The sequence below is a fragment of the Toxoplasma gondii genome, chromosome XI (genome assembly GCF_000006565.2).
Source record: "Toxoplasma gondii ME49 chromosome XI, whole genome shotgun sequence".
Classification (NCBI taxonomy): Eukaryota; Apicomplexa; class Conoidasida; order Eucoccidiorida; family Sarcocystidae; genus Toxoplasma; species Toxoplasma gondii.
Genome location: NC_031479.1, coordinates 1747962 through 1764570, shown reverse-complemented (window position 1 = coordinate 1764570; position 16609 = coordinate 1747962). Strand labels below are relative to the sequence as shown.

The 16609-nt window shown below is 52.8% G+C and overlaps 3 protein-coding genes across 3 annotated transcripts; all 3 read right to left on the bottom strand.

Annotated features, from left to right (window-relative positions):
• Window positions 1-555: 555 nt before the first annotated feature.
• On the bottom strand, window positions 556-11097 carry TGME49_311060 (metal-dependent phosphohydrolase HD domain-containing protein). The gene is made up of 8 exons (XM_018782654.1): window positions 9345-11097; window positions 7672-8157; window positions 6112-7111; window positions 5253-5560; window positions 4622-4828; window positions 3780-3924; window positions 2906-3135; window positions 556-2305 (listed from the first exon to the last, which is right to left on the bottom strand). The coding sequence occupies exons 1-8, from the start codon at window positions 10455-10457 to the stop codon at window positions 1649-1651; spliced, it is 4146 nt and encodes a 1381-aa protein (XP_018635539.1). The 5' UTR covers window positions 10458-11097; the 3' UTR covers window positions 556-1648.
• Window positions 11098-12321: 1224 nt separating this feature from the next.
• On the bottom strand, window positions 12322-12672 carry TGME49_311050 (hypothetical protein; the record flags this gene model as incomplete). The annotated part of the gene is made up of 1 exon (XM_002364308.1): window positions 12322-12672. The coding sequence occupies one exon, from the start codon at window positions 12670-12672 to the stop codon at window positions 12322-12324; it is 351 nt and encodes a 116-aa protein (XP_002364349.1).
• Window positions 12673-13594: 922 nt separating this feature from the next.
• TGME49_311040 (hypothetical protein) lies at window positions 13595-16173 on the bottom strand. The gene has a single exon (XM_002364307.2). The coding sequence runs from the start codon at window positions 15481-15483 to the stop codon at window positions 14428-14430; it is 1056 nt and encodes a 351-aa protein (XP_002364348.1). The 5' UTR covers window positions 15484-16173; the 3' UTR covers window positions 13595-14427.
• Window positions 16174-16609: the final 436 nt, after the last annotated feature.

Here is a 16609-nt window from a genome sequence, read left to right as displayed (position 1 = left end):
CCAAAACCGTTTTTAAACACTCTTACCTTCTTTTTCGTCCAAAGGGAACTGCATGCAGACACTTCATTCTCTACTGATGAGGCTAAGACTCATTCCAGTTTCTCTTCTCTTTTCTCTCCATGCCGTTTTTGCCTAAGAACCCCATCAACAGAGAAATGAACAAGCTCCTCGATTGTACGTCCACCCACGAGCCAACGCTGGCTAACCAGGATAATGAGTTATCTTCTTCCCCATTGTGTTACCTTCTTTTTACTCTACGAACTGACGCTTTCGCTCTACCTCTTCATCGAGGCGCTACCCGGTGTATATACGAACATTTATATATATATATATATATATATATATATAAATGTTCGTATATATATGGGAACATGATTTGATCGCGAAGTCTCTTGTGTCTATTTTCATGTGTAAATCTATTTTTAAGTTTGGAGATGCCACTTTGGAGGTGTGAAGCAGCTGTGCTGCGATGCCTTTTAACTTGTTCGAGAGAGAAGGAACGTGAAGAGGCATCGCGTCTCATGTTGAGCTTCTTGGATGCTTCATCTTGTCAGGCGACATGATTTGGTAAGATTGGAGACAGTTCCTCGCATGCGGTACTCCGTTCCTAAGAGGAAGGAAGAACAACGAGGGCACCCAGGAAGGACGAGGAAAGGAAGAAGCCTGAGACAGAGAGCAAGTGCACTGAGGAGGGAGAGAGAAACGAGAGGCGGAAACAGGGAGAGAATTGGAAAAAAACGAAAAGGGTACTGGAAGGGGGAACACTCGGGAGGGAGAGAGAGGCAACAGAAGATTTGGGAGAGAAAGAGAAAGAGAGAGGATAGAGAGACTATATGCGAGAGAAAGCGAGACATTCAGACCCCATGAGAAGAAGCTCACACGAAGAGAGAGGCAAAGAAAGGCGGTAAGAGCTGAGAGGGTAGCAGGCACTCCTCTCAAGTCGAGAGAGTGAGTAGAACACAGCAAAGGATCTGTCGCATAAACACAACGGAAGCTGCTGTTTAGCGCATTTTGTCTCTACAATCCACATCTTAAGATCGGCGTCGTCTTCACCTTAAGATGCACCTTTGTTTTCTCTTCTCTTCCTCGAACGAACAAAGCGAGACAAAGGCCCCCCCCCCGTCTTCAGTCCCCGCAAACCAATGGTAAACTCCCCTTTCTCCCCTGTGTTTTTTTTTAAAGTAAACGGTAACCTCCTCTTCTCTCGTAGCTTCATTTTCCTCCACATTTCCGCCTTCGTGGAGAGATGTCCCTCTGGACCAATTTCACTTCACACCTCCTGACGGTTTTCTCGGCTTCTCCCGTTCTCGTGAGCTTTCTTCCTCTCTGTTTCCTCCCCGTCTTCCTCGTATTTCCCTCCTTCTCTGTCGCCGTCCTCAGCCTACAAATCACTCGGTTTTTCGTTCTCCCCCCTCAACCGAGGAACCTCAACCCCCTTGTGTCCCTTTCCTCTTCTCTCTAGGGCCCTCCTCGTCCTCAGTCTCTTCGCTTCCACCGAGTCGCCCGGTCTCGCTCCGCCTCACCTCCTTGATAGCACTGTCACGACTCTCCCCCGCGCGTCTGCTCTTCCTACGTTCACAGGTAAAAACGCAGCTTCTCCCCTTCTCTCACGCCGCTCTCTACCAAACAACAAGAATACCCTCCTCCCTCACGCTCCCTGCTTGTCCCCTAACAGTTTCTGCCTTTTCACCCTGGCGTCTTCAGGTGTACGTACACCGCCGCGGAGGTGGGGACCTTGCCAGGTCGCAGCCCCGCCCTGGCTCTCGCCACTGTCGACTCCTTCCGCCTCGCCTCTCCTGACCGTGTCTGCCCTGAGCGGAGAACTGTCTTCGTCTCGCGTAGCGTCGGGTCCGAGCCCCGTGTGTCGCCGCGCATGCGACGCCGGAAATCCCTCGCGGAGTTCGCCTGCTCGCGCGGCAGCTGATGGACGGAAATAAATGAATTCATGCGCCTGTCGACGGATCTGCAGACGCGGCAAAGAGCCACAGGCACGCCAGGCTGGCGACCTGTCTGGGCTGTGCAGCGAGGAAGAGCGAGAAGGCGAGAAGCTCGCGATGCTTCGGCTGCAGTCGACGCCGGGCGCGCGGCTGGACGTACACCAGCCTGCTGTGGCCCAGGGGTGGGCAGGACAGTCGAGAGTCCGCGCCGGCGCATCGTACTCCGTTGAGAAGCTCCCACGACGCACAGAAGAAGAGACGGAGGAGCGCCGCCGAGAGACAGAGCGCCGAACGAGAGAACAGAGCGCTCCGCCACCTCGAGTCCAGCTCCACGGCTGAGTGATCGTCGGAACCGCAGACGCATCGAACTGCAGACGCGAAGCGCAGAGGAGGAACCCATGGGGGGAGAACGTGGAGTGGAAGGAAAGAAACAAGCGAAGGAAAGAGCGGCGAAAAGTCGAGGAAGAACGGAGAACGGAGAAGGGGAAGTGACAAGGGGAAGGAATGGAAGGAAGGGAAGCAACTGGAAAGGGTGAGATACAAAAGGAACTGGAGAGAGAAAGGGAGAAGAACCTTGTGAGTCAAAAAAAACGAGAGAAATCGGATTGAAAACGAGGAGCCCAAGACAGCGAGCTGCACACGAGAAGGAACAGGCTCGCTTGTGCCGAGTCCAGGAACGCCGCCAGAAACGCAAAAGAGGCAGAAACGCACCACGGTGTCTTGTGCTCGCTTAGAGACTTCTCCTCAAAAACGCCAGCACTCTCCGCCGGTTGCGTTTCCGCGTAGGTCAACCTCTCTCGGCCTACGCGGACTTCTCTCCCCCCTTCATTAGCGACCCTTCACCGCACAGAGTCGCGTTCTGAGGAAACGCCCACACGACGAAAACCGCATTCAAGAACTCGTCGCGCCTGCTGAGAGAAACCGGCAAATCAACCTTGTCGAAGAAAAAAGAGAAGTTCGCTCCTCACCTGTCTGGTCAGTCCGTAGTGTCGGCAGAAGGTTTGGAAAGCGGCCTTCGCCACTTCCAGTTTTCGGCTGTCTTTACAGTACATGCGCAGGTATCTTTCTTGGAAAGACTTGGGATACAGTCTGCGCGTTTCGTCGCATGCAAGGAAGGATACGTCTTCGTTGTCGGGGCTGTAGAACCTCACGCACTGCAGAGGGTCTTCCTGCCCTTGTCCGTAGTGGTTCGTGTTCCCTGAAAGGGAGCGAGGGGAAAGAGGGGAGACAGAAGACAAAGCGTTTGAAGAAGAGAGACACCCCACGCGTCCGTTCATCTCCAGTGGTCACAAACGAGACGCAATTGTGCTGCTGAAAATACATCTGAAGCGTTCAAGAGGACATGGACGTAGGAAAACGCAATGTGCATGCAGGAGGAGTCTCCACATGCGCGTTTGTGCCGCCCCCTCGAACAGTTGCCTCTACAAATGTGGAGTGACGCAGATGCGGCCTTTTGCAGGAAACGAATAGAGCTGCATACAAATACATGTGCAACTCGACGCTTATATAAGTATATATATATATATATATACATATATATATACATGTATATATATAGATATATATGTATACACCCGCATGTGTGCATCACTAGGCTACTCAGTGTTGTTGGTTGGGCACCAAGCACAAATAAAAACATATACAGCCATACATCTATCCATATATATATCTATATATCTATATCTATATATATATATATATATCTGCAGTTATTTATGTACATTCTTAGGTGTGAATGTGTTTATGTGTGGTCGAGTCACAAACATATATGGATATATATTTGTAGGCATACAGAAATAGGGCCTTTTTACGTGTGAACGGGTGAAACTATTTTTGACGCACAGTCGACGATGAGGTCTTGTGCCTTCAGACGGCTGCTGTCGGAGGCGACTCCCGGGAGACCCGGTGGGTTGCAGGGAGCATGCTGAACAATGGTTTCCGGTGTAGCGAGGGCCTCTAACTCTCGCAGTTTGTGGCTGTCGCATTCCTGAAAAGACATGGAAAAGAAGGGGAAACACAGAGCAACTCCTGAGTTTCAGAAAACGTTCACTACCGGCATTTAGCAAAGTGGAAGGTGCTCAAGAACGAGACTCGGAAACATGCAAGTAGCTGATGCTCTTGTTCGGCGTCAGAGAGACGTCGAAAGAGGCAAAACACAAATGGAAAGGCAGACACGAAACGCGAAACAATGGAGAAAGCAATGTACTTTCTGCAGTTGTACAACCACAGAGACAAAGTGGCATTTGGGTACGAAGACGAGAGACGTACACAGAGCAGCTGATACACGTAGATCGAGAGAGACGGTTTTCTTATACAGAGAGAGGCAAAGGCATATGTAAACAGTCAGACACAGCACAGACACAGATAGGCCGAGGTGCACAGAGAGATAGGCACGCAAGCAGACCGGCACATAGATAGAGAGATAGCGAGAGAGAGAGATACACACAGAGACAGCTATGCAGATAGACAGAGAGATAAAAGTAGATATATATATGTATATATACATATAGAGAGAGATAGAGAGATAGCTAGGAAGATAGACAGAGAGATAGAGTGATAGATAGATTAGAGACAGAGATAGAAAGATAGATAGAAAGATAGATAGATGAACAAGGAAAGAGAGACAGGTGTCGAGAAATAAGGAGAGAAGCAACCTAAATGCGAGTGTGAACCGCGAACCGAACCTGTAGAGGGACTTCGCCGGCGAATCTGTAGATGTCTGCAGACTTTCGGTTTCGCGTGACCAAGTCGATGAGGCGCTTCGCCTCCGTAAGATTTTCTCGTTCTTCGTCGTCCAAGTCAGTCGTGAATTTTGAGCGCCCGGAAAAAAGTGGATGGGCGCGAACGTCGTACAGAAGTCTCTCGTCCGTGAGTTCGAGAAACTCATCCGGCTGAAAAAAACAAAGAAAATGGCCCACAAAAAGCGCCTCGATCAAGAACCACATGCAGTTGCCACTACCCAAACTAACACATACACATAAATAAACATATATATATATATATATATTTATATACGCATATGCGTATTCACATTTATGTAAATATATATATGTATGCGCATACATACGCAGGTCTACAGATGCCTGCCAACGTGTACTAATATCTATAAATGCATGTATACGCATACGTATGTATATTTGTGTATATCCATATGTATGCATATGTGTAGGTATGCACATGTATAGGTATGTACATGTATATATGTGTATGTATATGTATACGTATATGCAGGTATATGCATAGAGGCACGAAGGCGAGCGGATTTAGAGGAGCACAGCGTTGGTCGGTTTTGCATGCAGGGAGGGGATTCGGTACCGAGTGAATTTTATCGCTCCAGAGGAAAGTTGGGTCTGCGCGGCGGAAGGCCTCGCAGAGCATGAGCTCCATGGCTTTGACCATGCGGTGTGTGTAGACTGTCTTGAAGAGGGAGAAGCGAGTGTAGAAGAGGTTGAAGACGGTGTGCAACTCCTTGATGTTGAAACAGATTTCGCTGTCGATCACGCTGCTGTAGTCCAGCAGGCGATTCACCGCCGCAGACGGCAGCGGATTAGACGGCGGCAGAATGGCCGCGTCTCGCCGACAGTAGTCAAAGCGATCGACGTCGAGTCCGTTGCGCTTGTTCGCTGGGACGCCCGAACAGAGAGAGGACGGACTCCGGCAAAAAGGTGAGACCACCACGAGAGAAAAGAGAGGATCGAGCGAGAAGGAAGTGGAAGAGTGGAGACAGTGATGCGGTACACGAGAGACAAAGGACAGAACTGAGGTGGTGAATCACAGTGCGTGAGGTTTCTGGCTCCAATCCTTGGGTGGATCTTCTCCTTCTATGCATTTGCTAGTTCGTCGCTTCTCTCTCCCCCTTTTCGGGCATTCCTGCTCTTTCTGCACTTCTTGTCTTTTCCCTTTCTTCCTCTTCCCTGCTCTTCCTTCTTTCCCTCACACATTCTCCGTGTCTCCTTTCTTCATTCTTTCTCTCCCGTATGTTCCCTCCTTCTCCTTCCTGGTTGTTCCTTGCCCTTCTGAGTTTCCTTCCCCTTTGTTTTTTGCCTCAGGTTCTTGTGTCTTTCGGTCTGCCGTCGACACCCTTCCCCGCGCGTTCTCTCCACTCTCTCGTTCCCTGTTCTTTCTCCCTCTGCTTTTCGTCCTGTTTCGTTTGCCTTTTTGCCCTTTCACGCACCCACGATGTCGAAGCTGGCTCGAGTGAGTGAGTCGAGGGGATCCAAGCCGGTGGCGGAGCGCCGCATCCACTCCGGGGGGACGCCTGCGATCATGTTTCTGACCATTTCCAGGTCTTCCTCGTCGACTTCTCTCTCGCCAACGTCCGTCAAAGGTGCGAAGACTTTCTCGACCATCTGGAGAGACATTTGCTCATGCGACCACAGCGGCGCGGTGAGAAGGCAGCTACCACCGTTTTTGCCGCGGATCTCGGGATGGTTGACGAAGCCGCCTTCGAAGGAGTGACTGAACGGCCCATGGCCGAGGTCGTGGCAGAGTCCGGCGATTTCCACGCAGTTCGCGAGCCGAGCGACTTCCCTCCCCTGCGAACGCCAAGTCTGTCCAAAGATGTTCGGAGCAAACGCGTCGCTGAGCACGAAGCTCCCGCAGTGCGAGCAACAGCCTGCCTCCGCGCCGTCCAGAGCTGCACTCAGAAGCGAACTGGAGGAGGGCGAGGCGAAGGCGGGGAACTCCGCAGACGCCCCAGCCACCCAAGTCTGCGGGAAAGGCGTCGAGTCGGAGCCGCAGCGAGAAGCCGCCGACGCGGAGGAGGAGAGAGTTTGCCGCCCGGAGAAGGACGCCGGAAGACCTTCCTCGCGCTCGACGTCCAGCTGTGGGTCTCGAGGCCGAACAGCCTTCTTCGCGATGAACGGAAAGGCTGAGGCGCGGCTCCAGGAGGGCGGAAGCGCCAGCGCGCAGCAGCACGCCGAGGTGTCTATACACCCGGGAAGCCCTGCGGAGCAACCAGGCGAGGTGGAGAAGCCGAGCTTCAGAGCCAATTTGGAGAAAAAGGTGCGAGCCAAATACCCAACCCCCAAAGAGTGCTCGAAGCGCGTGTGAGTTGCAGAAGGAAAAACAACCATGCATGCCCCCAGCTGTTTCAGCTGGCGCAGTCGCTGGACGTACGGAGTGTCGATCACGTTGTCAAACACCCAGCGATCAAATTGCACCGACGAATACACCTGCGAAGAAGACGGACGAGACGCCAAAAAAGCTCCAGGAAAATGAAATCCACGCGAACAGTCAGAACAACTTCCACGCGAGACAGAGCAAACGCACTCACAAATCTACAAAGTGACAGCAGAGACAGTCAAGAAGGTGAAGAAACGCTCTAGGGAAACGAAACGCAGAAAAGTCGAGAAAAGAGAGTGTTCGCACCCAGAACCCTGAAAACTACAGAAAGTTACATTTCGATAAACATGTGAGATAATGTGGTGAGGAAGAGGCGTCGGGATGCTGATGTAAAAATCGTGGACACCGAGGATATGCACTGGACGTTTACACGTATGCGCATGTGTAAGTGTGTGTGTGTGTGTGTACGTACGTACACAGGAATACCTACAACTGCGTATGCACAAATATGAACTCATTTGACAACGTAGACGTTTGCTGGTATACGAAAAATCTGAGTAACATTCCAAGAAGGAAAGAAACCACTTCGCTGCGTTCTCCCGTTTTTCTTTTAATCGTTTGCGCTTGCTGTCCTGGCAGGCCGACACCGTTTCTAGGACATGCCACTCACTCTGTCGGCGATTTGTTTAATGTCTTTGTCGACGCGGCCGAGGAGATCCCGAGGCGAGTACGAGGAAAAGGCCGAGGCGAAGCGAAAGCGGATACGGTCTGCAGCGACCTGGCGAGTAGCCTTGAAAACATGAGAGGCCTCCTGCGAAGAGAGGCCCCCCTCTTCTCTCAGCCAGTCTTTCGGACGACGCCCAACGGGAAGGAACGACGAAGAGAGAGAAGGAGAAGAAGTACAAGAAGAAGAAGAGGGAGAAGGAGACGAATACGAAGAGGAAGCAGAGGAAGCAGAAGACGAAGAGGAAGAAGAGGAGGAAGAAGAAGCCGAAGAGGAAGCAGAGGAGGAAGAAGAAGCCAAAGAGGAAGAAGCAGAGGAAGAAGAAGCAGGTTGGAGGAAAGGGTCCACACCCGTGAGGCACACAGAGGCGATGCGCGCGAAGGAGGAGATGCCACGGTGTTTCAGTTTTCTAGTCGCCGCTCTGACGCTGTACTGAAAAAAGAGGAAACGCGAAAGAGACTCACACGCAGATTGCGGGCGAACGACAAGTTTGCATATGTATTTGCGTGCAGTTCTTGGCAAACGCGAATGGCACTTAAGGGACCTCCCTGTCCCGATTCGCTTTCTCTTCTGTTGGCTCCCTCCCCTGTGGGTGCCACGCACCTCTTCAGTTCCCGCTCCCCACATTCGAGCATCAAGAAACAAAAGAAAACCTTCTGTTTTCTTCGTCGCCATTCTCTCCGCTCTCTGCTTTCTTTACCTCTCTGGAAGCTTCCGCACGAAAGCGTACCTCCTTCGAATTCTTTTCTCCACTACATATATATATATATATATATATACGCATATACGATATTGTATACATCTGTCTATGTGTGAATGTGTACATATAGATACGTGTATATATACGCATATAACATTGATACTGGAGATGGAAGAATGAGAGAAGCCGAGTTGCTGGTCTGCCCGGGTTGTCTGTTACTTTTCTTCTTAGAGAGTCGCCGCATTTCTTCTGGGGAATACATACGACGAGCTGGACGAGTGCTTTAGATCTTGAACGTCTATGTTGACCTGATCAGCTGCTTTATTATACCTAGCACCGGGATTTCTTGCCGGATTCTCGTCTTTCGCGGGCTCTGTGGTTGTCTGGTTGCTTGTTATCGTTTCCTGCCCATTTGCTTGAGACCCTCATCTCGACTTCGTCCCTTTTGCTCCGTGGCATTTCCAGTGGAACGCACGGTTCGGCGTTCGATTCTAATTCCCTGGCGCGCCTGTACACCCCCCCTGCGACGTTTTACGTTTTCCCCATATCAGCCTGTTTCTGCGTTCCATCCGCGCCAGCGTCACCTTGTGGATGTTGCTTTCATATCTCTCTATTTGTCTTCCTTTTCCTCGCCCCGCTGGTGGTGAGAAGGTCGCCCCGGCGGGACTGCCTCTCGTTATTTCTCTCTTCCTCTTCAGCTTCCGCTCCTTCCTCTCCTCGAGTCGTTTTCTCGTCGCACGCGCTGTTTCGCTCTCTCTCTCCCTCTCTCGTTCTCTGGCTGCTCTCTCTGCTTCTGTCTGTCGTCTCCTCCGTCACCGCCCCATTCGCGCTGCCCGCCGCCGTTCCCAGGCCTTCTGCTCCGTCTCTTCTCTGTCGTTCCTCCTCGAGAATGCGGTCGCCACTGTTTCTCTCTTCTTACCGGAAGCAACGCGAACTCGATTTCGCTGAGATGTTCCTTCGCGAAGGCGACGAGCCGGAGAACCATCTCTCTCTTCTCTTCCTCAGAGACGTCGGAGAGCCGCTCCATGTTGCGGCTGCGAACATAGCGACAGAGACACTCGGTCGATCCGTCTTCGAGGAAAAGGGGGCTCCTGCAGCACGAGCAGACTTCTTCTCCCTGGCTGTCTGCGGAGCGGTCTGCGTCCTTCGTCTCTTGCGGGGCTGTACACCGCGGCCGCAGCCGCTCCCCAGCCTCGCATGCAGTCGCCTTCCGCCCTGGCACAGCGGCCGAGAGGTCCAAGTGACGCTCCTGAGCGAACGTCGGCTGGAGACCCTCGGAGGCGAGCTGCTTCGCTGCTTCTTGGAGAAGAGTAGCAGGTGAAGAGCCGACCGAGTCAGGGAGCTCCCTCCTCTCCAATGAGGCTTGCGAGGCGACGCGGCTCCTGTTTTCAGATGCAGGAAAGAGACAGAGAGACGCCGCGTCGCCTGAGTCTCCAGACACTGAGGCTGTGGACGCGGAGACAGTGGGGACGAGACACGCAGATGCAGAGTCGCCTCTGAGGACCCGAGTCGAGTTCGAGCGAGGCGAAGGACTTCCCGACAGCGAGGACAGACTCGATGCCGTCTGATGCCCGCTGTCGCGCCGCTCCTGGAACTGAGAGAGACTCGAGAGAAAGCGAGAGAAGCGCGACAGCGTTTGGGGCCGGAGGCCGGGGCAGGCAGCCTCGGCGCCCACGCAGGACGCCGAGAGCGTCTCCTCGTCCACGTCGAAGAAGACTGCCAAGAGGAGGTCCTCGACTGTAAAGACACCCAACGTAGTTCGCAGCGCAATGGCCACAGACGCGGGGTTTCGGACGCCAGCCGACTCGAGGAAGTCCACGACAGCCACCGAGCCGTTGCGGTCGAGAGGGGAAGAGCGAGCTGGAGGCTCACCCGGCGAGAAGGAAGCGAAGCAGGCAGAAAGCCGAGATGAATCGGATACGTCCTGGGCGTGGAGAGGCGATCCATCGGCCTTGCCGTCTCCGCCCTCAGTCGCAGAGCTGGCCCCCCTGTCGGCTGACTCGCCGGTGTCGGAAGAAACGGCGTCAGTCATCGTGCAGCTGTTGAGTCCAACAGAAGGGAAGGAAGAAGAGGGACATGGCGCTGTGCGGCATGAGCCTCGAAGCGGCGCCTCGCGTCTCGGGAGGCCGGCGAGTTGGTGCGGGGAGCGTCGTCGGAGAGCAGAGAGGACGCTTGGTGAATTGGCAGGGGAGAGCTTGACTCCCGCGGGACGCGAGACACAGGCGAGATTCGTGGCACTCAGGCCGACACAAACAAAAGGCGCGACGCGGTAGTGGGAACTGCCTGGACTCAGAAACCCATCGCGGGGAGGAAAGGACCCCGCCGCCGGCGGAAGTCCCGGAACTCGGCTGCTGGGTCGACTAGGCTCTAGCGAAATGAAAAGGCCTTATGTGGAGAATTGAGATGATACGCTTCGGAAACGAATAAAGAGACGAAAACGAAACGAGCGACTGAACGATGGTCAAATCTGGGGGGTTCTTACCGGATTCAAGCGACAAAGTCCACCGCGAGATGTGCTTCGCGTTACAGAAGGTTCGCCGACCCCGTTGCTGCGCAGTCGGAGACGCAAGTCCGTTGACAGAAACAGACCAAAATATGCACAGACACAAACCTGGAGACCAAAGAGAGACGTTCAGCAGACTTGGAAGTCGCTGGAAAGGCAGAAGACGCGGCGATTCCTAGATGCAGACCTACGCCACAACTCAACCCATCGCATGCAATGTGGAGGGAAGCTGTTCCCGCGCTCAAGAAGACACCTGCGAAGCAGGTGGGTGTGGCCGGACATCTCTGGTGAACAAGAGGCACTATTAATTCGGTAGATATCTTTGCGGACAACAGCAGGGGTTTCGCGCTGTAGAGAATAAAGGGGAAGGGGGCAAAGGGACTCAACCATTCGCGGTAAAAAGGACTCAACCGCGTACAAGAGGTGGCTCTCGAATGGGTTTGGCCATCTTTTCCCATGCCACTGCTGTTGCCCGTCGCCGGGAAACGAGCGGATTGTCGCGGAAACATTGGGCGGCAGGAAAGCAGCTGTCGCTGCGAAAGGAAAGTCCAAACCCTGAGGAAGCAGACAGCCGTGAAAGAGCTGGATGGAACGTGGGAACGGGCTGACTCCAGAGCGGGCGCGGTAACACTTGCTGGCTGGTTATAAACAGACAAACGCGGGACCGGGCACGAGCCCCGATCCGTGAAAACGGGAGTGCCATCGTGAAACAGCAGAGGTTGAGAGGACAGCACACGGAAATGCAAGAGGAATCTCCAGTGGTTTGGGCTGTCGGGAGTGCTCTTCAGTTGAACCCTAACGCTCAGCTCAGGTGCATATGCAGCGTTCCTGAAGCCTCTGTATCTCATGGTAAGAAGAATTTGCATGTAGACGAGGAGCTGGATGAGCATGTAAGAGCATGTAGAACCTCGTTTTGAGTCGTCAGCGTGTCTTCTCATCCCTCCAGCAAGAAGGAAATGGCCATTAATCACTAGACATTAGCTGAAAATTGCATTATCTTCATAAGCAGGGAGGTGGCAGCAAGGCAGGGGTATATTTTATTCGTCGATCAACCTGGCCGTAGGCACTACGAACTAGATCGCGTGGCACACTCGAGGCACACGTGAGCAGCACGAATTCACCAGATACGGAAACGGTTACACATCCCTCTCTCAAGTGTGAAATGAGAAAGAGCAAGGATTTATGCTACATAGAGAGCTGTCTTAAAAGACGCAGATACCCTCAAATAGTTCATGTGGTCGTCGAGGGCAGAAGGGAAAAAGTACATGGGCCTCCCATGTGCTACACGGTGATGGAGGGGTATGGCGGGGAAAGAAGAACCAAGTTCTTGCTCGTTCTTCTGCGGGACGAATATGTGAAGATGGCAGTAGCTCGTAGAGAAGAACGCTAGTTTTCACCCAGAGTACAGGGATTCCAGAAACGCGGGGGAAGGCAGGCGAGCGATGCCGCCGACCACTGGTAAACACTGTGTCGTTTCGCCGCAATCGAGGTAGGCTACGGTGTCTCTGGCTGAAGATTTCAAGTTAACTTTGGAAACCTTGTGCTTGCATTGCGGAGGTAGGATATCTTTTACTTCCTTTTTTCTCAAACAAGGTGTTCGACACGTCTTCAAACTCCACTGTTGGGCGGTCGAATCATGCCAGCCAGTACATCGTGAATCGTTTACCTGGTTGTCACCACGAGCAAACGCGGGGCCGCGTCCACCAGATTCACCGGATATGCAGACTGGCCTCTCCACCAACATTTTGTATACGATCCTGAATGACGCTATTTGTAAACGCTGCGCCCTTTCCGTTCTGAAGTTTTTTGACTGAAAAGTAGTGTCTTTTCTCTTTTGCAAGATGTTTTCTGGCGGCCAAGCAACATCTATATTTTGGAAACGTCGTGTCTAATGGATGTGATACACGGAATACGGATACGTCTGTTAGCTCCTATATTTCGCAGAAAAGCAGCGATACTTGCTTCTCCTTGAACATTCTTTGTTTGCAGCGTGTATCTAGACCCGCAGAGAAAACTGACCACCGCGGTGTTCTATAGCTGGGCTGGGATGCTTCAGGGACAGAATGCTTTATGCATATATCCTGTGGACGCTGAACAGCCTGATGACAAAAGACAGAGAAAACCGTGTAGAGTCAGTCTGTCTTTTTTGCGTGCGGTGCCTGAATCGAAAGCTTCCTCTTTGCTGGTTGGCTTATCCTACTGCCCAGCTACTCGTCCCGGCGTATTTGAAAAGTTCTGAATACTGTGCGGGACTGGGGAAGCTGCAGTAGCTCCTGCTGTCCAAATGAACTGCGGATACTTGAGATGTTTGTAATAGGTGGAAGGCTAGACCAAGAGAATTCTCTACTAGTCACTTCAGCACGTGCCTAAAAGAGTACGTCACTCTTCCAGAGGAAACACTTTACACAGCAGTAGGGGAACAATTTACAGAGCAGTAAAGAAAAGATGAAAGCTTCCTGGGCTGTGAGCCAAGAACAGACCTTACACTACGACCTAACAGGCGGTGTCTCAGCAGATGCAGCGTTGTTGAACGGACGTGTTTTCCGCTCCCACGTACTCAGCGTTCTTCGAAAGTCTTGAACGCAACCAGCACATGCTTGTCAGTGTGTATTCCGCTGCCACCGCGAATGGAGATTCGTGATGTTATTCTGGGCTTTCCTCATATATACCTTCCAAAGTAGGCTTCAATGTACGAGGGTACTTTGGTTCGTTGCTGTGTCTAGATGAAGCACCAGAGAAAACTGTTCTTTTGAGGTACAGCTCATAACGAAGACAGGGAGGGAAAAAACGGGCACAGAAGAGAACGTATGAAAGCTCCCGCCAATAGATAACAGCATATACACCTTATAGAATCACCGAAGTACTCCAGGCAGAGCATTCGTACTTTCGCGCACTACCTGAAAAAAACAGCCGTCGAAATGCATACTACCCAGTGTCAGGAAGGATGTGAAAGTAGTAAGGAGGAATTCAGTTGTGAGAGCACCTTGCCCCTGTGCAGGGCATGCATTCCACGAAGAAATTGTTTCTTGAACATTACACAACGAAAAAGCGCTGTACGAGCCAGACTTAACACGATGGCAGCATTCGGACGCGATCATCCTTAGAGTATCCATTGCCAAGCTTAGATTTAGGCGGCCACTGTTCATATCTTTTCTTGTTTTACTGGCCATCATTCCGAGATTGTTTCTTCGTCAGTGTGGCACTCGCGAACGCTTTTTCCGGGTCTACACCAGTCCCTACGACATCACCGCGACACCGTTGCGCTCTTAATATTCTACAGCCACGCCAAAGCTCAGGGTTTTGCCCATCGTCAAGTTGTTTGATTCGCCGGTTCTACGCCTCCAGAGAGTTCCCTTCCTGTCCACCGTTTCCCCCTCCCCCGGCCTCTTTTCGACAGCTCTGCGGGGACACCGGCCACCTGCAAATACACATAAGCATGCGGAAAAACCGTTTCTCCAGCCGACAGTTCTCTCGCTGGGTCGCGGACAGCGCCTCCTTTTCAGTCCATGGAAGCGTCCTCTGTGTCTTTACCGAGGAGTGGAGATGGAGAAAGCCTCCCATCGGCTCCACGCCGCTCGTGCCTGGTTTCCTCGTCACTTTCGCACAAGTCGTAGAGCGCCCTCAAGCTGACACCCCTTTCGGCCATCCGCCCGGTGTTCTGCAACGCTTTCTTTAGCCGCTGCTCCCGCTTCTTCCGTAGGACCTCCGTGAGCAGAAACCCCTCACTGTTTCTCTCGAGACTTTCCAGCGGGTCTGCGGGCTGGTCTCTGAGAAGCCTCGCGACTTCCGGATCTCTTATCATCTCCGACAGTGGCCGTGTTCGGTCACTGACACAGGTTCCCTGGAGAAGGGCCTCCAACGAGAGGTCGCCTTCCCCTAGAGGCCGGGGAATTTGGGCCGCGGTTTCGGATAGAAACGGCATGATCGCGTAGCAGTTTTCGTTTTTCTTCTCATCTCGAGGTGCGAGCGAAGTGTCTGCAGATCGCCTCTCTGAGACGGGCTCCTTCGCTCCATTCCTTCTGCTCGCGTAGGCGAGACATGCACGCGACGCCAGGGTCGGTGCGAGTTGTCTCGGAGGAGATCCTCCGCCGGCGTCCATCATGTCCACCTCGACAGAAGAAACGCTCGAGGTTCTGCTCAGCTCTTCCGACTCGTCTGGAATGGGTCCGTGGTTCGGACTGGCTACTGCGCCAGATGGAACGTGAGACGACACGGGAACCAGTCCAGTCGACGCGGAGGTAGTCAGCCGACTACCCCCGGCAACATCGACCGCTTTACCCTCATATTCCTCGGAAACCAACCGCGAGTGAACGTCCGGTCCCAGCAGTCGTCGTCGTTTCAATATGTCTGGATCAACTGCAGCTGAGAGTTCTCGCGTGGAAGCCTCCCGGCAGCGGCTGGCGTGGGAAGCGGAACCGGAGGCGGGCGGACAGCTCACATCGCCATGGTGAAGAGGAACAAAAGGATCGTCGTGCTCGGTCCACGCAAATAGCCGCTTGGCAGAATTCTGCCCCTGTCGTTCTGGATGGAGGGTCTTATGGTGGTGTGTCGCCATCAACGAAGTGTAGGAAAATAGGTTTTAAGAAACAAAGCATCCAAAGCGGACCCGCCGGGCCCCCTCGCGAAGAAGCGACAAATCTGCTTAGGCGAACAAAGACGAAGCGCCAGACGTGTGGACGCTAGCAAGACACGCCCCAATTGGTGCTGGCAAAAGGACGGTAGAACGTTTGTTGTAAGCACGAGGAAGTTGAGGACTTCGTTCTCCGAAGGCCGCCCTCCTAACCAGTGTTTCTTGACAGACGAAAACTAGGCAGCTGTCCACGTGCCAGCTGAAGCTTCTTTTTCAGGCTCATTCTGCGCATTCAGGAGCCGTACCACGGGGAGAGAACAGCCAAAAATGCAACGGAAAGAAGCCGTCCACCGGAAAAAACAGTATGCCCTCAAACCTGAAGCAACACGCGAAGAACTTACCAAGTCCCTCGTTCACCGCGTTGACGTGCAGGCAAAAGGAGAGGCGAAACGCAGAACCGAGAGCTCGAAGTTGCCGGACAGCACGCGAAAACCTGGATGAAGGCAAGCGAGCTAAAATGCAGAACCGGCCACTGTCAAGAAAAGAGTTCCCAGCAAGAGACACACACACAGCTGGACGCCGGAAAGTCGGCGCAAAACAGGGTTCACTAGCAAAAGCCTCGATATCCTGAAGGATGGCTTCGATTACCTAACCTCCCGCCTCAAAAACTGTTTTCCGCGGAATTTGAGAGTGCTTTTCTTTCGAAAACGCATGCCCCGCGCACCGCAGGAAATGCCACCGCTCGCCAACTCTTCCGGGGCAAAGCCGTTCCGGGATTATGTGGTCCACGGAAGCGAGTGGCGGCACGAAGGTAACTCACCCAGCTGTAGGACCTCAGAATGGATTCACCTACGAAAATCATCCTATCCCCATAAGTGTCTCATGAGCAACAAAAGTCACCGTTTCCATGGTACACACCCTCTGAGGCCAACCATGGGGACTGGAGGCGTTCGGTTAACAAAACTCGGGGGAGACACGAGTCTTACAGATGTGCAGCTAGTTCGCTGAGGCTGGCCAAGATACGCGCATGCAACAGCAAATGGCCGCTGAAAAATCACTTATATCGCGAATCCACCTTAGGATTCCCCAGGATTCTTGTCCCGGACGGTGG

Excerpts from the sequence above, each read along its gene's own strand:
- TGME49_311040 (XM_002364307.2), bottom strand. The coding sequence starts at position 15,483 with ATGGCGACACACCACCATAAGACCCTCCATCCAGAACGACAGGGGCAG.
- TGME49_311060 (XM_018782654.1), bottom strand. The coding sequence starts at position 10,457 with ATGACTGACGCCGTTTCTTCCGACACCGGCGAGTCAGCCGACAGGGGG. Across the intron at positions 8,158-9,344 it reads TCGAGTTCGCGTTGCTTCCG|TACAGCGTCAGAGCGGCGAC; the intron begins GTAAGAAGAGAG and ends CTCTTTTTTCAG. Across the intron at positions 3,136-3,779 it reads ACAAGACCTCATCGTCGACT|GGAACACGAACCACTACGGA; the intron begins GTGCGTCAAAAA and ends GCTCCCTTTCAG.